At 38.0% G+C, this 21,631-nt stretch overlaps 1 protein-coding gene across 1 annotated transcript in view; it reads right to left on the bottom strand.

Annotated features, from left to right (window-relative positions):
- The window catches only part of Khc-73 (Kinesin heavy chain 73), a 959,680-nt gene that overhangs the window by 635,137 nt on the left and 302,912 nt on the right, over positions 1–21,631 (bottom strand). Inside the window, exon 10 of the mRNA XM_090386270.1 lies at positions 9,737–9,848. Coding sequence (XP_090242396.1) covers positions 9,737–9,848 — 112 coding nt within the window. The remainder of the gene's footprint in view (positions 1–9,736; positions 9,849–21,631) is intronic.

Raw genomic sequence — 21,631 nt, 5'->3', positions numbered from 1 at the left:
TGTTTACCATCCAGGTAAATTGCATTCAAACACAGATTTTTTATCTAGACTGGTATTAGAAGAGGATACCAAACCTAAGCAGTGAAAGAAACCTAACACTGAAAAAGTTGCGACAATGTCGACCAGAATCACTCTCGAAGCATTAGTAATGCCAAAAGAGGCCACTAAAGAATTGATGAGGTCGTTACAGAGGGAAGATAACAATCTGAAATCTTTGATCACTCAATTAGACAGAAACATCCAAGCTTTAGCTAAGATCCCAGTTCCTACTATTTAAATAATGGAGTACTATATCATTACACTTTACCTGATACAAAATCAACTCAAGATCAGCCATTTTAACAAATCGCGGTGCCAAATGCATTAAAAGGCGAGATTTTGAATGCTTGCGACAGTAACCCGTCCAGTGAACATTTAGCATTTGATAAAACATTACAGAAAATTAGAAAAGACTTTTTTTGGGTGAATATATATAGTGATGTCAAAAATTATGTGGATACTTGTCCTTCATGCTTGTAGAGACAAGGATACAATCCAAGGGCTAAAGCGAACCTGATGTGGGTTCCGGCTTAATAAAAACCATGGTATAGAGTTAGTATGGATATCCTTTGGGCCTTTGCCAACTAGTTTAGATGGGGAAAAATATCTATTGATGGTGGTGGACTGTTTTACATGCTACATGGAAGCAATACCGTTGAAGACACAAAAAGCAGAGGAAGTTGAAACTGCTTTTGTAAATTTTATGGTTGCCAGACAGAATTCCACAGATCCTATTGACTGACAAAGGGAGTAACTTTTCATCAAGTCTAATGAGAGAGATTTATCAAAAACTTGGAATTGAAGAAGCTTCAAACAAGTGCTTTCTATCCTCAATGTAACACTAAAGTGGAACGGTTGAATAAAATTCTTGCATTAATTTTATCGCACGTAGTTTATAACGCACAGTCAGACTGGCATATTTGTGTACCCTGGCAGTAGCCACATACCATTCGGCTATGCATTCTGCTACACATGAAACACCAAATTATTTGATATACGGGAGAGATATTATACTACCTCAGCACATTTCAGTTTCCCAAACTTGCCCCACGTATGCTTCTTTAGAACATTATTCAGAGCAGATGGTAGCGAGGATGCAGCGAACTTATGAGATAGTTCAGCAGCATTTGGAAGATAATGCACAAACACAAGAACAATATCACTCTACCAAGGCCATAGATAAGCAGATTAGAATTGGAAGCATAGTATATTTCTATACTCCAAGAATTAAACCGGGTCGAACATGCAAATTGTCACATCAAAGTAGCGGACCTTACCAAGTGACAGCCCAAACTTCCCCAGTCAACTTCCAGATACAACATATTTATCATCCCAGTGGTAAACAATTAGTACATGTTGATCGATTAACCAATGTTAAAGATCGCAAACCATTTCCAGAACTGTGTTTAGAACTTCCTGAGACCAATGTGCCTTCTGAACCAATCCCAGAACACACAAAGCCAAAAGAAGTGTATGAAGAATCCGAAGAAGAGGAATTACCCGTGTCTATTCCATTTTTGGCATTTTTGCCAAAAACAACCATCAGTAGCAAAGCAAGGCGAACAGACTTTCTCTTCCCTTCCACTCTGTGGAAGGGAAGAGAAAGGTAACTCATAGCCTATGCAGCAATATAACTTGCGGAGTAGGAGTTGAGAACCTAAAGCCTCTGTACCACTTCCTAGAAATGAAGAGATGACTGCTCCAGAGGTAATTCAAATTTGTGATTGAAACACAGAACAGAATGTCTCCTCTGATAGCACAGATATACTGAACTTCAGACTCAGCCAGCTCAAATCTGCTCTGAAGAAAGGACAGAACCAGCACCTCTGCACTCTGAAAATCCTGGTATCTTAGACGGCCGATTCATACAATGGGTGATACAGCCCGACCCTCAAGAAAATCAGGAAACGCGAACCAACACAAAGGGACCAGTGCATATGATCTTGTGCTAAGATTAACAGACGCATTGAAATAAAAAATATAAATAAATAAAATATAAAAAAAGTGATTTTTCCTCTCTGTAGCACAGTTTTGTATAAGAATTATGCACCAAAGTTATGGTAAAGTGATATATGTTTTCTTTAGTGCTTAAACTTTGTCAAACAAAGGAAGTTTTTTTTTATTTTATATAGGAAGATAGAGAAAACGATTTGTGTGATACCCAGTGTTGTAAGCCAAAGAAGTAGATGCTTTCCGTCTATATATGAAGAATATGGCCCTTTGAGAATTTGATTTTTGTGAACTTTCATGAACTTGATCTTGAAAATGGTGTATTCTCTTTTAAAATGACAGATGAGTTTACTGCTGTTGTTGTTGTTGTTTGGTTTTTAGGAGCATTAGCAACTAAGGCCATATTGCTCCGGGATATGCGGTGGTTATTCCCTGACCTTTCCGCATCCTCCGTATTTGGTGGTGATGGCTCGAACCCCGGTCTAATCAAGAAGCGTGTGCTACACACTGCTGCTCCTTCCCACCTGGCTACGGAGGCGCCTTGTCCTTGTTGTCTAAGAAAAACAAGGCCAATTAACGTGAATGTTAGAAATAAGGATTATACAAAGGGTACTAGGAAAGTTTTGCAATATGACGCAACAATGAATCACAGGAAGCTGCTTGTTGCTGCATGTTGAGACATGTTCATACGTGCATAGTAGCCGCCGCGCCAAGTCGATGGGCTCAGTTATTCATTAGTAGTGAGAGTGTAAAGTGCTTGCGATGTCATCGTGGTCACGAAATGAGATAAGGACAGTTTTGCGGTATAATTTCGTGCGTGGTTTAACCATAGACCAGTGCTTAGAAGAAATGACTCTTGCACTAGATGATGACTGTCCACATCGTACAACGATATTCAGGTGGTATAGAGAATTCCAAAGGGGAAATTTCACTCTGGAGGATTCTGAGAAGCCGGGAAGGCCACGAACGTCAGTTACGGAGGAAAACGTTACTGCTGTGAGGAAAATGCTTGATGAAAACAGGCGAGTGACCTACCAACAGATAGAGGATACTTTGGGCCTAAATGCACCAGCAATTCGTTCGATTCTGCAAGATCATTTGCACGTGAAGAAACTTTGTTCTCTCTGGGTGCCGCATCAACTGACTGAAGGGCAGATGACACGACGTGTGACTTGGTGCCGGGAGATGTTAAAAAAGTTTGATAAGGGACAATCTCGGTATGTGAACAACATCGTGACAGGTGACGAGACTTGGCTGTACTATTACGATCTGCCGACCAAGGCTCAAAACAAAGTTTGGGTCTTTGATGATGACGACACACCCGTAATTGTCAGAAAATCCCGATCTGTAAAGAAGAAAATGATAGCTGTATTTTTCAAATCGAGTGGAATTGTGGAACGTGTCGTTTTGGACACGCAGAAGACAGTCACAGCTAAGTGGTATACTGAACAATGCCTGCCTAAAGTCATTGGATCTATGAAGAACCTGCGGCCAAAGTCAAGAATGGACACCTGGTACCTCCATCACGATAATGCTGCAGCTCACCGCGCCAAAGCCTGCACCGAATATTTGACCACGACAGGACTGAAACTTCTCGAGCACCCTCCCTACAGTCCAGACCTTGCTCCCTGCGACTTTGCACTGTTCCCGCATGTGAAAATGAAGCTAAAAGGGAGGCGGTTTTCCAGTGATGAGGACCTTCTACGGGCTTGGGACAACGAGTGTGCTTTACTCCCTAGTGAAACTTGGCAGAACTGGTTTAAAGATTGGTTTCGGAGGATGGAGAGGTGTATTGAATGTAGAGGAAATTACTTTGAAAAAATTAAATAAACAAAGCTGTATTGCAAAACTTTCCTAGTACCCTTTGTAATTCTGTTGGTTGCAGTACACTTGTGAGAAGTAATCACTGATGCTAGCAATGAAGTCAGCAGAGCAAGTAGGGTGTTTATGAATGTGAAACTGTAAACCTTTCAGCAGCTTTGTTTAAAACAACTTGTAGAGAGAGTTGTATGAGAATGTAATCACTGTCCCAGGCAACAGATATCAGCAGAGTTTTCTTGGTCTGAGTGTCTTCATTCAGATGGTACTGTAGTCCAACCCAAGCATTTCATCTCCAAGCAATCCTTGAGAGAAAAATGGTATTTCAGGTATATATCAGAAAAAAAGGGAAATAATCCTTGTGAATGTTTCAAGAGTAAGTGTGGTGGCAGTTTTGAGTATTGTTTTTGAAGAAAAAAAAAAGGGGGGAAAATTTTTTGTTGCAAACAGAGCACAAGATTACTTGAAATTAGTGCTGAGAACTAAGGTGAGAGTAATGTATCAGTAGTGTTATTATAAATTCTGTGAGGTCAATCAGCAGTTATGTTATTAGTTAGTTCAACTTGTATAAGGCATCAAATTTTAGAAGCAGAAATATATAAATCTATCTCAGCCTCGTAAATTATCTATACAAAGGCACAAGCTACTTTAAGGAATCTGATTTTAATGAGTCAAAAAAAAAAAAAAAAAAAAAAGAGCCAATATCAGAACTATTAAGCAAATACCAGTACTTTTTTTTTCCATGAAATATATCTTAATTATACAGGAGCAAATGAAGATAGGAAGGATGCACTTAGTCTAGGGTATGTCTGGAATTCCGTAGTTACTTTTTGTTCTCTCTCTCTCTCATTACATTCCTAAATTCGAGAGAGAGGATCCAATGTGAAGATGATCACATCCAGATTTTTGTAGGTTGAAACGAAGAGAGGAGAAGCAATTAGTTAGTCTGGGGCATGGCTGGTTCCTCCCAGTCACTTTTTGTTGTTTTCTCTCTTTTCCAAAGAGAGGATTTAAGTAGAAAAAAGTAATATTCAGATTTTAAGGTCAAGATGAGGGATCTTCTCCTTGTGTTATTAAAAAAAAAAAAAAAAAAAACTGTTTAATCTCGAACAACAATTTAAAACAATATTGAATCAGATAACTTTCAAATAGAAGTTTATCTGCTAATCATAAAAGTTTCTGGCAGATATACTGAAAAAGGGGAAGAAAAAAAAAAAAAAAAAAAAAAAAAAAAAACACGCCAAAAGGACTATTCTTGTGCCACTTAAAATTCATAGTGTTTTTAAGTCATTGTGCTTCTTAAGGCAATTTAGGCTAGTTATTTTCAAAAGAATAGACCAAAAGGAGATAGATTAAGTAATGCCAATACGAAGATAAAGGAGGAATAAGGTTCTCAAAGCTGTCGATAATAGTTTAGGTCTGAGGCCATGAAGAAAATAATAGAAGTAAAATCTGATAGTTCTCTTTCAATAACAAGGATGTGAAAGAAATCAGTACTACAATGGAAAGTTTCAATTAATGCAAGTTAGGAATCACAAGATGTATGTACCTTAGGAGGTGACCTACTTCAGAAGAATCAGGAGTCAGTCTTGACTCAAAGCAGATGTCATCATTTTGGGACAACTCTTTTGTGCCATTCGTGTGACATCCAGTGCGTCAAATCTAATAAACAAAAGTGTTTTGTGTGATAAACAGAAGATTTGTGCAGTACTTCAACTTTTATAATTTGAAGATTGGTGTAGTGCTCAGGCTTCATTAACTTAGATCACGAAGGTAACTTAGAAACTGTCATGTGGAATAATTTTTCTCCGGGGAGGGAGGAAGATTACATGGGAAATAGGACTGTATGCAATGTATAATTCACTCAAGATATATATCGGAATTTAGGTATTGATTTCTATAAAATTTATGGGTAATGAAAACATGTAAAGTGTAATAGTAACTTGATTAAGGTGAACTGTTCTATAAGAATATGGTATCTATGGAAATGTATTAAGTTTATTTTGAGACATATTAGGAATATTGCTTTTGAGATTTTGTATAACTTCTGTATGCTTTTATCATTTATGTATGTAATGACTAAAAGAACTTGTACTAATACTTGTTTGTCTTTTTGTTGCATGGATTGTGCATTATATGAAGTGGAGGACAGTGAAAGAGGGATGTGTTGAAGAAACATTGATCCAGATAATGAGAAACTGTATCCAAAGGGGTACAAACCCCAAAAGGTATTGAAGAATACCAGAACTGTAGTAAACAAGCCAAAGAAAATTGTTGGACCAATGAAAACAGTGCAAGCAAATGAAAAAAAAAAAAAAAAAAAGACAGTTTATCTTTGTGTCATGATTATGCATTATATGATTAATACTTTTTATATGTGATGGTGATGACAATGATTCAATAATGATGATTATTTCTGTTTTTATTATAGTAATTTATTAGTTGTATGCAACATTAATCCCTATTCTCCTTTTAACATTATTATTTGCATTTTTGTGATGTTTGAATATTTGCAGTGTTTTTAAGGTTAATTGTCTGTAAAGGAAGAAATTATTGTACTAGAATATACCTTTCTCTTTTCATTGCATGGAGGAAGAAAGGAGGAGGACTTCCCTTCACCCTTTCTTCTGGCCAGTGCAGTGAGGAGTATCATAATGGAGTTTCGATTTCGATTTTCCTTTTTTAATTGTTCCTGAACCCCCCCCCCCCCCACACACACTTTGCGCATATTTCTTATTACAAAGTTAACCTTTTCTGTTGTTTGAGTACTTCCCTATTCCTTTGTTATGCCCACTTACTAAGGATTTCTACAGAATCTTTTACTTGTAATATTCAGTTATCAACTCCATTATAACGAAGCATAGAAGCAAAACTCTCACAAAGTTCTACTGAGCTGCTTCTTAAAATAACCAATAGTATAAACAGAGAAGCCTTACGCTCCTAGCTTTTCGCCATAAGCCACATGATTTTAGTGAATATCGCGTATGGCTATCAACAATTGTGTCAAATATAGAAATGTGCTTGGTACTTCAACTAGTCACCAGACAGGGCCGGACACAGAATGCGAGAGAGATGTGGGGACATTGCGATCATTCTGATTTCATCATGTGCCATACAGGTACACAAGACGAGTACTGGAGAGTCCAATCAGATCTCAGGTTTATGTAGACTCTGTAGGATCTTCCTTAAAAACTGGGTCCTGGGAGACCCGAGAGTGGAGAGGAGACTGTCAAGAGGTGTCTTCGAAGCAGTTTTTGACCATAGTGCACGAAATATGTTATGAAGTATTTCTTTGTGGTATGGTGCCGTTGCCAAGAAGAAGGCCACCGCCCAATTCCTCTGGATGAAGTTGCCCATGAGAGGACAGCAATGGAGCAAGACAAAGAAGAATGGGGTAAGTGAGAATTCCTTTTCATAGGAGTGAAAGGATTGTGAGGAAATGATAACTGAACAGAAAATATTCATGTTAATTCTTACCCATAATGAACGATGATTTCTTCCTAAGAATATATATTTCTACTTAATATTATGCCTCATATATCTTGCGTTTCTTAGTATTCTGGTAACTTAACAGATATGGCTAATGAACTATTTCCAATAACGAGTTTTCTATGTAAAGCATTAACAATGGAGGCACACTATAGCAAGTGTAGCTTATGCGCCTTTAAACACCCATAACACACACATATTTACAGCTATATTAAAATAAAGTCACACACACACACACTAACAATGGCTACTTATGTGAAATTACTATATGGGCTCAAACGAGTGACCACTATAACTAATTATTATGTTGACTTATTCTCATAAATGTCTGCATATGTTATATTAGAATGCTCATGTCTTTAATCTTTTTAATCTTCTTGGATGGAAGGTGTGATGTATGTTTGTTTATTAATTTGTTATATTAAATGTTTTGTTTGAAATAATTGTCTCTTCTCTGCTAACTCTTCATTTACACTAGAGAAAAACCAGTTGTAGAATCAAGAAAGATTTTTGTGGCATTGGAGATTTTAAGCTAATTTGCATAACTGAAGTCTCTAATGTAACACAGCGCTAATCCAAATCGCTATATTTTATGGGTGGGGTGATCCCCTCATTAAAATATTAAGAATATGAGATTGTTCTATTTTACAACTAGACAGATATATTAAGATAGAGGAATGTTCAGAACTTAAGTGCACTGATGTTGAAAATTATTAGGAGCACCTGAACTTCCTATCTTCATTTTGCAACACATAGAGGTCCAGGAAACCCTCCAACACTGGCCCCGTGGCTGATGCTGTGATTTGAAAGACAAAAACTGCTCCCACACTGGGCACATGATAAATCCCAGTTACAGCTATATTAAAATAAAGTCAGTACATGATGACTCAGCAACAAAATTCCGGCAGTTTAGGATTTAGTACTATTAACAGAAGGTAGGGTAGAGTAGTCTTCCATGTGCAACGAGGAAGACTACTCTGAAAATTGGAGCAATATGGCATTAAAGGCAAGTTGCTACAATGGACAAAGGAATGGTTGAGTGGAAGAAAACAGAGTGGTAATCAATGGACACTGCTCTTTGTGGACTAATGTTATTAGTGGAGTTCCCCAGTGGTCCATGTTGGGCCCATTGTTCTTTTCTGTATTTATCAATGATATTGATGAAGGTATATCAGGCTTAATGTCCACGTTTGCAGATGATATGAAGGTTGGTAAAGTTGTTAATGACAGTAAGTATGGTACGCTACTGCAAGAAGATCTAGAAAAGTTGAGAAGATAGGCTGAGAGGTGGCAATTGAAGTCTAACATTGACAAATGCAAAGTACTCCATGTGGGTAGCAGTAACCCCAGAGAAATGTACCAACTGGGTGGTGTTACAATCAGGGTAGTGGAGAATGAAAGAGACCTGGGGGTAATTGTGCAGTCAGTTATGAAGTTATCTGAGCAGTGCAGACAGGCTGCCAGAGTAGATCATGGGGGTCTTGTCATTGATATAGAGGAATTTTGCTAGCAGGGATAAGGAGGTGATTATCCCCTTGTATAAGGCAATGGTCAGGCCACACCTTGAGTGGCCTGACCATTGCATTATACAAGTAGTACTGCATACAGGTCTGGACGCCTCATTTTAGGAAGGATGTAGAGTTGCTAGAACGATGTTTATGAATTTCTGCAAGTTACTTTTCATTTATCTGATTTTCGCAACAATCACATGAGTAACTTTAAATTCTCATAGATTTATAATGCTTGAAAATGTGAAAACATGTTCAAGAAAAAGTTTTAGACTTAGAATTATCTAATCAACAAATAACCTAATGCAATGGTTATCATTTTGCAAGATATTCTGTAAATTAATGTATGCATATCAATTACTATTAATGGATGAGGACTCCCCATACCAGTAGATAAATGGTAACATATATAATGCATGAGAACTCATACACGCAGATAAATGTTAAATAAAATTACATGGCTATTTTCAAATTCTTACATGATGGTCAAAAACAGGTATCACCTTTGGATTCAGTGTATAATACTTATTCTAAATCGTTAATGATTGTAACAACAACAGAATCACCATGAAAAAATGCAATTTTTGGTCTATGACTGTAAAAACAATAAAATCACTATGAACAAATGTCATTTTGGGTCCATGATTATAAAAACAACAAAATAATTGTGAACAAATGTGTTATGACTATAAAAACTACAAAACCATTTTGAATCAATGTAATTTCGGGTCCACAGAACAAGCACCCGATAAAACTTCCTAATCACCCAGAACTATGAAAAATAAAAAACACACAAAAATACTTAATCTAATTACTGCTTTGGTTGGTAGGGAAAGCATCACTATTTAAGATTTAATTCACAAATATTGCATTTAACAAAGACAAAAAAATTAAGATAACAAAAAAAGTTAAAAATACACGAAATACTGTACCTTCAGCAACCATGTCAACACCGAGTCTCTATAAGGAACAAACCTATCACAAGTTTTTCCTGATGCCTGATCAGCAAGCTTTGAAATGACAAGCCCTAATGTTGTTAATGACCTGTATTAAAGTTAATTATATCCATTAGTGATAATTTGTGTTTTCTATAATACAAATTACACACTGATAATCTTACTGATTAATCTTTAAAACTAAACTAAAACAATAAAATCTAAAGATTAAAATTTAAGATGCATTTTCCTTAGCTAGTCAAATATATTAAAAAAAAAAAAAAAAAATTGACTACCAAATCAAACAGAATAGCATAGAAAATACTAACATTAACCACCTGACATCTGGATGAAATATTTCAAGTTGAGACCAACCCACTTTCTTTCTTTTTAATTACATTACATAAAGTGGCAGATGATCTTGAAGTGGCGGCATCCAAGAACGAGTACTGCACTCTCTACCGCACCCTCAGATGTCTGAGTGGAAAGACCAAATTGACTAGTGACAACATCAAGAATGCTGATGGGACCTTCGTGCGATCACCATCCGAACGCCTGCAACGGTGGAGTGAATTCTTCAAAGCTTTGTATAATCACGACCCACCTCAGGGACCGCCAGCAACAGCACTCTCGATCGACCCCCCTGAGGTCTCCATGGTCGATGTTGAGCCTACAGTAGAAGAAGTGAAAGCAGCCATACAATCCCTGAAGAATGGCAGGGCACCAGGAGTGGACCAAGTCACCACAGAAGCGATTAAAGCCGGGGGAGATGTACTGCTTCGCCGACTACACTCACTCCTCAAAACCATCTGGTGCACTGAACAAATTCCGCTAACATGGAGGAAAGCCATTATCGTACCGATCCACAAGAAAGGTGATAACCGGGACTGCAAGAACTACCGTGGCATCAGCCTCCTTTCCATCATCGGAAAGGTCTTTATGAAGATCATCCAGTCAAGACTGCAAAAACATCGCGAGCAAACCAGTCGAGAAGAACAGGCAGGATTTAGACCCGGGCGAGGATGCTGTGATCAAATCTTTGCCATTCGTCAGCTGATGGAGGAGAGGATCCGGTGTGGACAGCGAACCGTCATTGTTTTCATTGACTTTAAGTCTGCTTTCGACTGTGTCCACCGGCCTGCCTTATGGAAACTACTAGAGGTTGAACATATCCTCGAAAAGTCATCACACTCCTCCAAACTGCATACAACGGTTTAACCAGCCAGGTGCGCATCCAGAACGATTTATCTGAGGAATTTACCATCCAAACTGGAGTCCGCAAGGGGATGTAGCCTCCCCGTTGCTTTTCAACATCGTGGTCAACGCCATTATGAGGCAAGCATTCAGAAACAGACAGGCATACAATATGACAAGGATCACTATGTGACTGACCTGATGTTTGCTGATGATAGTGCTATCCTTGCCAGTAACGACGCTGAAGCCACGGACATCCTCTACGACATTGCCCGCATTGCCCAGCCATACGGTTGGAAGATCAATGCTGGTAAGACAAAGGCCCTGACAACAGATGGGTCGCAAGCCACCATCTACTCGAAGGCGTCCAGATCGAGCAAGTGCAGGACTTTAAATACCTTGGGTCGCTGGTCCAGGAGAAGAAAGTTGCATCCACCATGGAAATCCACAGCAGAATTGGACAGACGGCCACTGCGTTCACCTCGCTCAAATGGTGTCTGTGGAAGAGGACCAACATTTCCACAAAGACTAAAATCCGACTCTTCCGGACTTTGATCCTGCCCATTCTTCTTTACGGATCGGAAACATGGATTTGTCTCAAGTTAGATTTGAACAAACTTGAGGTATTCCAAATGCGATGCCTGCGGCAGATCTTGGGCATCTCTCTTCGCGACCGCATCACTAATGATACCATCCGTGCCAGATGCCAACAGCAACCAACCATTGCCGACCAAATCCAGAAGCGAAGGCTTAGATGGTTTGGCCACGTATGTAGAATGGGCACAAACAGAATACCATCCACACTCCTTTGGAAACAACGACCCACCCAATGGAGCATCCAACGGACCGCGCCTAGGAAAACGTGGACCAAGCAAGTGGAAAATGACTTGAAGAGCCGACGTCTGGACCTTAACCAGGCCAGGACTGACGCCATGGATCGTAAGGTATGGAAGAACATCACAGAGCAAGTCCGAAACCCTGCGGCACCTACAGCAGCATACTGGTTGCGTGGCCAACCGTCTCCCCCAGCTGCCAGCTAAGGACCAAAGAAGAAGACATTACATTTTTTTAGAAAACTGATATACTCCACTTTCCATATTAACAGGTGTGGCAGAATGAGTTAAATTCTGAACTTATATAACATATTTGAATAACAGCTCTGTTTTGAAAAACAACTTTGATCCCCTACTGATATCATCAAAATTCCAGTTTATCCTTCATGAAAGTACAGTGGATTGTCCACTTTTCAGCTGTTTAAGGAAGTCTGGATTTGAATCCTGTTCAGAGAATGGAATTACTCAATCCATTTAAAGTGTTAAACACTTCGATCAGGTCTCCTTGCAGGTGCCTATTTTCCAAGTGCTACAACTAGCAGAACTGAAAGATAACTTTTGGTGTCCTTGATTAATCTTGTTGCTTTTCTCTGCACCCACTCAAGAGATTCACATCCTCCTTAAAATAAGGCTTCCAGAACCATATGCAATACTCACAAATTGGCTTAACTTCACAAGGAAACCTTTATTTAATCATGAAGTTTTGGTAATTAGACACCAAGTTGAGTAAACGTATTATATGGTTTTGTTATGCCTTTCTAATCTATACCGAAAATATTTCATTATACGGCAGAACAAGTTTTCATCAATCATTCATTCATTGTAGGATCGCTTTTAAATTCAGCATTTGAACTGCAATCAAAAAGAAACTCTTTCCTTTTATATATTACAGCTATTCCAATTGTTCTCAAAATAAATCCTGGAGATCAGCATAAAAAACACAGTTCAAAGATTACATTAGCATTAGCATTAGTAGAGACATTGATGCAAGAAAGCAAGCTTATGCAGCATCAGCCAAAAAAAAAAAAAAAAAAACCCACTTCCACTTCACCCCTCTGTTCGTTTGAAATACCTGTCCAGCTGAGCCTTAAATTTATTTAGGCTACCAACTTCCACGACAAGGGATGGAAGTCTGTTCCAATAACCAACCACCCGCTCGCTAAACGCAAATTTCCGCACGTCTGTCTTTCCTCAATTTGAATTTATGACTTCTCAGGTGATTATTCTGAGCAAGAGGAAGAATCCCATCAGCACTGAGCATGCTCAAACCATTCAAGGTTTATACACCTCTATCAGATCACCTCGCTGGTGCCTAGTCTCCAGACACTGTAATTTGCAAAACTTAAGCCTTTCTTCGTAAGAGCAACCCTTTGTTCCATTCACTAATCTTGTTGCCCTTCTCTGTATTCGTTCCAGCAGCTCTACATCCTTCTTGAAATGAAGCCTCCAGGCTTGTATACAGTACTCTAGGTGTGGCCTGACCATTGCCTTATACAAGGGAATAATCACCTCCTTATCCCTGCTAGAAATATTCCTATATATATCATTGACAATACACCATGAGCTACTCTTGCAGCCCATCTGCACTGCTCAGAGAACTTCATATTTGCATGCACAACCCCCCCCCCCCCAGGTCCTTTTAATTCTCTACCACTGTCAGTGTGGTACCACAGAGTTGATACGTTGCTCTGGTGTTGCAGTTTCCCATATGTAGTACTTTACATTTGTCGATGTTAAACTTCATTTGCCACCTCTCAGCCCATCTGCTCAACCTTTCCAGATCCTGTTGCAGCAGCATAGTGTCAGTAGTGTCCTTGACAACCCTGCCAACCTTTGTATCGTCTGCAAACTTGGACATTAAGCTTGATATACCTCATCAATATCATTTATAAATACAGAAAACAATAATGGACCCAACACTGAACCCTGAGGGGCTCCACTAATAACATTAGTCCACGATGAGTAGTGTCCATTGATTACCACTCAACCATCTCTTATTTCCCTCAACCACCCCTTTATCCATAGCAGCAATTTGCCTCCAATGCCACACTGCTCCAATTTGTGCAGCAGTCTACCAGCAAGACTTCCCCTTAACAAAACCATGCTGTGTCCGAGCTATAACTGAAGTCTTGTCTAGATGATCCTGCAGTGCTTCTTTAACTAGTGCCTCCATTAATTTTCCTGGAACAGAAGTTAAGCTCACAGGTCTATAATTACTTGTGTCAGCCTTTGATCCTCCTTTGTGAATTGGGGTCACATTAGCACATCTCTAGTCTGTGGGTACCTCCCCTGAGTCCAAAAGGAAGCGCTCATAATTATGGCTAAAGGTTTGCTTACTTCCTTTGCTGCCTCCTTTAATATAACTGGATAGATCCCATCCACCCCAAGTGCCTTTCTTGTGTTCATCTTCAACAATTTCTCCTCCACTTTACTCTCAGTTATTACAAGATTTTCTAGCTTACTGCCAGAGTTGAATACACCTCTGGCATTCCCCTCGCTGAATAACTACTCATGTGTGAATGTTGATGCAAAATATTCATTTAGTTTGTTAGCTACCTGAGCAGGATCATCAACAGTTGACCCATCGATATCAAGTGGACCAATCTGATTTTTTCTTCTCTGCCATATGTCTCATTAGTTCATCTGACATCCATTTAGGCCTAAACCTTGAACAATATTTCTTAGTTGGTATGTAAAGCCTAGTAGCTTCCAAGGTAAGTTCTTTGAATGCTTCCCATTTTGAATTTGCTGTTGGTAACATCATCAGTTGGTCCCACTGTATAGAATTTAAATACTGTCTCAGTCCATTGTAGTCGCCTTTACGAAAGCAATAACCCTTCCCTTTACCCCTAATGGTAGTTACGTCTTTGAGTAAATCCCACTTCAGCACACTGTGATCACTGCCACCTAGTGGTTCATTTACCTGCATATTCTTAATGCATGAAGAATCACTACTGATAATCAAATCAAGAATATTACTCCCTCTAGTTGCCTCCTGAACATGCTGATGTAGAAAACAATCATCCAATAAATCCACAAAAGCCTTGCTAGTGTGTGAGTGACCAGCCCCCAAATTCCAGTCAATATCTGGGAAATTAAAATCCCCCATTATAAGACACTCTGATTTACTGGCCCACTCTATTTCCCTGTACAGCTTCTTATTATACTCATCAGAGTCATTAGGCCTATAGCACACTCCTACTCTCAATTTTGATCTCCCAATGCTTATGTCACACCAAACTGACTCGACACTGCACTGTCCAGTGATGTTTACTGGCTTCACTTCCTTGGATTTTATGTGTTTCTTAACTAATAGCATAATCCCTCCTCCCTTCCTATCCTGTCTATCCTTTCTATAGACGCTGTACTCCCCAAATTCCAGTTCTGCATTCCTTGTATCTGTGTGACACCACGTCTCTGAAATCCCAATAATATCTGCCTTTGATGTTTTGAGCAATACCTCAAATTCATCAAATTTATTTACCAAACTCCTAGCATTGGTGTACATGCAAGTATACATGCACCTGTTTCTATTCTTAGCTACCCTAACACAACCCATGTGTTTACTCATTCCAATAGTAGCAGTGTAAGAATCTCTTTCACCTCTGCCAGTGGCTACTGTTAATCTATCAGTCTTTCTCTCCTCCCAAGCTAGCAGTTTTCCAACACACCTAACACTGCCTCAATAGCATCAGCAAATATTCTTGAAATGTAGAATTTTTGCGATGTAGAGTTGCTAAATCCAGAAGCACAGGACAATATTTTCTTAAGAAGGGTGATCAATTAACAATAAGGTAATCATAACAATTAATGCAGGAGATTACATTCATTTACCAAAAACGTTTTTATATATGAACTGTAACATTAGGTGTAGACAAGAACAGTGTTTGTTTCCAATAAAATAACTTGACAGTCCACACTTCATTCATGTGCTGCTATATAAATTTTGTATAACATGCATCCAAATCATGTTATGTCAAGATTTAGTAATATTGCATGGCCTCAAAAGTTCCTAACTCCATTAAAAACGATTTTTCCTGTGGGCTGTATCTGAAAGACAGTTTTTTGTGACTGTTCTTCAAACATCCTAATTAAAAGAGAAGATTTCAAGCAAAATCAGAGCAATTGATGAAAACTTGTTAAGCTCAGTCATGGAAAATTTTCAGCATATATTAAAAAGCTGCATAATAAAACCAGGGCACATTTAGCCAATTTAGTTGCTAATAACTAAAACTGCGTTATTTATATATTAAATATATATATATATATATATATATATATTTTTTTTTTTTTTTTTCAAAAAGTTGTCAATTTGTTCAACAAATAATGGAAAATAACAACCACTAATTCACAGTGCCATAATACATGCTGTATTACATTACGTATAAATATTTTAAAAAAAATTGTATATATACATCTCTCAATCTTTACCAATTTTGTATAATAATTAAAACATAAAATGAACAGTAGCTAACTCACTATAACAATAGTAATAGCAATAACAGCAACTAAAATAATAATTATTATTTTAGAAGTCCCCAGCCATAACCTACATCAATACATGTTTATTGTGCCTGTAGAAGTGTGTGTGTGTGTGTGTGTGTGTGTGTGTGTGTGTGTGTGTGTGTGTGTGTGTGTGTGTGTGTGTGTGTGTGTGTGTGTGTGTTCGTGGGCCAATTTATGCATTTCTGCATGTAGTAGATTGGCTAACTACCAGTCTTGACTGAACAGGACTTTAGAAATTCTTCCAGTTAACGATGGGAATCATACTCAAACCATTCCAAATGAATGACGTGATGAAACCACTATAATGTAATGAATGACACTGCAGTAACAGTAGGACCATCCAACGATAATGTAAACAAACAATTTTTCTTAGGCTTAAACAAAACATAACTGCAATAATAATGTATCACTTATCAGCACATTTCATTTAATAAATCTGCTTAACCCATTTTGCACTGAGTTAGCTAACACTGTGTGGGCCTTCTATAAAGATTTTTTTTTTTTTTTTTTTTTTTTGTGAAATTTGGAAATAAATAATAAAATTGCATATCAGTGTTTCATAATCATTTATTTTATTTTGATATGAAGGAACTTAGAGGGGAACAGGTATCCTGTGTGTTATCAGACACTCAGCCTAAAACACTGATGGATCCAATATCTCTCTATTACAGAAGATTTAGGAGAAGTCCGGTTGGCCTGCCTCCCTAAAATCCACTCATGCACACCTTCTCAATGGTAAGCCCTGTTACGTCACTTAGGTGGCAACGAACGTGTAGAGTGGTTCTCTTCAAGACGCCTGGTCAGCGTGAAGAGGAAAAGAACAAACCCTCCAGCAATGATAGCACAACAATAAAAATGGCCCTCAGTCCCCAGCAGCTTTCACTCTCCCTCTTACGGCAGCGAGAGGATCAGAGTGGAAGCAGAGGGTGCTAAGAATCTCTGGGTACGACCAGGCTGCCATGCACGGAAATTGAACTTGGCCTGTTATAACGTACGATCACTCATCGGTGAAGACAGGATATTAGAGCTGGAAAAGGAATTAGAAAATGTGAATTGGAATGTCATCGGTTTGGCTGAAACAAGAAGAACAAATGAATCACTTATAAGTTTATCAAGTGGAAATCTGCTGTACACCAAGGGAAACAGTGAAAGGAGTGAAGGTGGAGTTGGGTTTCTGGTCCATAAAGATTTTAAAAACAACATTTTGGAATTCAAAAGTACATCACCAAGGGTGTCAAGACTAATACTCAAGATTTCTAAGAGGTACAAGCTAAAGATTATAATGATTTATGCACCAACATCGAGCCATGATGATGAAGAGGTTGAAGAAATGTACACTGAAATTGAGAGTCTTCTAGATGAGCAGAAAACCCACTACACTATTATTATGGGGGACTTCAATGCTAAGGTTGGAAAAAGGCAAAACAGCACAGAAAGAGGAACTATAGGAAATTTTGGAATTGGTGAAAGAAATAAAAGAGGTGAAAGACTTGTGGAATTTGCAGAATCTCAAGGAATGTCAGTAATGAACACTTTTTACAAGAAAAGGGTGAACAGAAAGTGGACATGGAAGAGTCCAAATGGATTAACAACTAATGAAATCGACTTCATCCTCACTAACAGAAGATATATTGTGAATGATGTTACCGTCCTGAATAAGATAAATGTTGGAAGTGATCACAGAATGGTAAGATGTACACTTGATATAGATGTAGGAAAGGAAAGGAAAGGAAAAAACTGACTCGAGTAAAAAATACAAAGGTCTTTGAAATAACAGAGGAGGAGAAAAAAACAGTATGTACTGGAACTTAAGAACAAGTTTGAGCTTCTGCAGACTGCTCAGGACCAAGATATCCACGAGGAATATTACAACTTTCTGAAAGTGATAAAGCCCAAGAAACCTATAGGGAAACAGAAATCCAAAGAAGAAAAAATTAGTCAAGAAACACTTGTCATGATGAACCAAAGACGACAAATGAAGACCAAGAAAAACACTGACAGGGAGAAAATTGAGTATATTGAGTTATGCAAAGCCATTAGAAAGAGACTCAGAGAGGACATAAGAAGATTTAACACAAGAAAAGTAGAACAAGCATTAAGGGAAAACAAAGGATTTAAATCAGCAGCCATGAGCAGTAATACAGAAAGACAAATGATACTGAAACTGAAGAATAGCAATAGTGTACTTATAAACAGCAGAGAAGGCATAATTCAAATAGCAGAAGACTACTATAGAGAATTATACAAGGAGCGAGGCAATGATACCAGCAGTGGGGAAGATGGATTGCAAAGTAGCAACACATACGACATACCCGATATTCTTCCTGATGAGGTAGAACATGCATTGAAGAAAATGAATAATCGGAAAGCCCCGGGGGAAGATGAAGTTACTGTAGATTTGTTAAAATTGGGAGGAAGAGACATAACACAAAAATTGGCAGGCTCTTCACAAAGTGCATTAGAAAAGGTGTGACGTCTAAGCAGTGGAATAATGCAATCATAGTTTTGCTTCATAAGAAAGGAGATAAATCAGAAATTGGAAATTATAGACCAATTAGCTTGTTATCCCATATCTACAAGTTGTTCACAAGGGTCATTACTAACAGATTAGAAAGAATACTTGATGAGAATCAACCGAAAGAGCAAGCTGGCTTTAGGACAGGATTCTCAACTATGGATCACCTTCACGTAATATCACAGCTAATGGAGAAAGCAAATAAATATAAAACACCATTATGCCTGGCATTTGTGGATTATGAAAAGGCATTTGACTCCATACAGCATAAGGCAATGTTTCGGGCACTGGAAAGACAAGGCATAGATACTCCATATATTATGATTTTGAAGAAAATATATGAGAGTGCTACATCCTTTATTAGACTAGACAAAGACAGTAGCAAATTTAAAATTGAGAAAGGAGTTCGACAAGGAGACACAATATCTCCGAAGCTGTTTACTGCTGCCCTTGAGGAAGCTTTCAGAAGATTAGACTGGTCGCAGAAAGGAGTCAATGTGAACGGAGAGTACCTAAACCATTTACGATTTGCAGATGACATTGTGGTCATAAGCCACGATCCCAAAGAATTAGAGGAAAATCTTAATCAGTTATGCACAGTTAGTAAGGATTTTGGACTAAAGATGAATATGGCTAAAACAAAAGTAATGATGAACAAGTATGCCACGGAAAGGGAAATAATGATTGAAAGAGCAGTAATTGAAAAGGTGGAGTCATATACTTATCTGGGACAAGTTATTAGCTGTAATAATGATAAATGGCTGGAAGTCAAGAGAAGAATAAATTTTGGATGGATAGCATTCAGGAAATATAGCCACATACTGAAGAGCAATATCCCAGTTTGTCTGAAACGTAAAATAATGAATCAATGTATACTCCCCACCATGACTTATGGAAGTGAAACTTGGGCACTCACCAAAAGAATGGAAGAGAAGCTAAGAACTACACAGCGAAGAATGGAACGAATTATATTGGGAATCAGACTGTTAGATAAGAAGAGAAACACATGGATTAGGCAGCAAACTCAAGTAAAGGACATTCTTATCAAAACTAAAGAACTAAAATGGTCTTGGGCAGGATACATAGCTCGAAGACATGATGACAGATGGACTAAGAAAATAACAGAATGGTACCCAAGAGGAGCTAGAAGAAAACCTGGAAGACAAAGGCGGAGATGGATAGATGAAATTCATGAGTTTTTGAGTAGTAAATGGATGGCCAGTGCTCAAAACAGAAGGAACTGGAAAGTTGCTGGAGAGGCCTTCATCCTGCAGTGGATTGAAAATGGCTGATGATAATGATGATGAAGGAACATTTGATTATGTACGGCAGTGTGTGTGTGTGTGTGTGTGTGTGTGTGTGAGAATGAGAGAGAGAGAGAGAGAGAGAGAGAGAAGAGAGAACCATATTGTTGTTATTTGGTTTTTAGGAGCATTAGCAACTAAGGCCATATTGCTCAGAGGATATTCAGTGGTCATTTCCTGACCTTTCTGCATCCTCCGTATTTGGTGGTCACGGGCTGGAACCCCGGTCTAATCAAGAAGCGTGTGCTACGCACTGCTGCTCCTGCCCACCTGGCTACGGAGGCGCCAGAAAACCATATGCTCAAAGCTTTATAATACACAATACAGCTAAGAGACGACACAGAACATTGTATTTAGGCATGGCAAAGTATGTACATATGTGCATTGCATGTATATATATATATATATATATATATATATAAGCTAAATTAAAATAGAATAATTGCCAGTAACATGGCAAACCAGTACAGTGAAAATGAACTGAACCAAATAAAATAACACAAATAACAATAACTACGCACTGCTGCTCCTGCCCACCAGGCTATGGAGGCGCCAGAAAACCATATGCTCAAAGCTTTATAATACACAATACAGCTAAGAGACGACACAGAACATTGTATTTAGGCATGGCAAAGTATGTATATATGTGCATTGCATGTATGTATATATATATATATATATATATATATAAGCTAAATTAAAATAGAATAATTGCCAGTAACATGGCAAACCAGTACAGTGAAAATGAACTGAACCAAATAAAATAACACAAATAACAATAACTACGCACTGCTGCTCCTGCCCACCAGGCTATGGAGGCGCCAGAAAACCATATGCTCAAAGCTTTATAATACACAATACAGCTAAGAGACGATGCAGAACATTGTATTTAGCATGGCAAAGTATGTATATATGTGCATTGCATGTATGTATGTATGTATGTATGTATATATATATATATATATATATATATATATATAAGCTAAATTAAAATAGAATAATTGCCAGTAACATGGCACACCAGTACAGTGAAAATGAACTAAACCAAATAAAATAACACAAATAACAATAACTACGCACTGCTGCTCCTGCCCACCAGGCTACGGAGGCACCAGAAAACCATATGCTCAAAGCTTTATAATACACAATACAGCTAAGAGACGATGCAGAACATTGTATTTAGGCATGGCAAAGTATGTATATATGTGCATTGCATGTATGTATGTATGTATGTGTATATATATATATATATATATATATATATATATATGTATAGTGAAAATGAACTGAACCAAATAAAATAACACAAATAACAAAAACAGAAAAATATAGGGGGGGGAGGTAGAAGGAAAGGGTACTGTTGAAACAACATTCCTAAAATAATTTAGAAAATTAAGTCAATTAAAAGAAATTTAGTGGTGCCCCCTAGTTTCTACTATTTTTTCTTATTTATCTGTAATATACATTTTTATTAATTTTTATCTCTCTATTTAATTTTTGGATTAATTGGATTATATATATATATATATATAAAATGAAA

Source organism: Mastigoproctus giganteus, chromosome 12 (genome assembly GCF_048544385.1).
Source record: "Mastigoproctus giganteus isolate SK-2022 chromosome 12, ASM4854438v1, whole genome shotgun sequence".
In the NCBI taxonomy this organism is placed as follows: Eukaryota; Metazoa; Arthropoda; class Arachnida; order Uropygi; family Thelyphonidae; genus Mastigoproctus; species Mastigoproctus giganteus.
The sequence above is the reverse complement of the archived record's forward strand: the minus strand, read 5'-3'. Positions and strand labels throughout refer to the sequence as shown.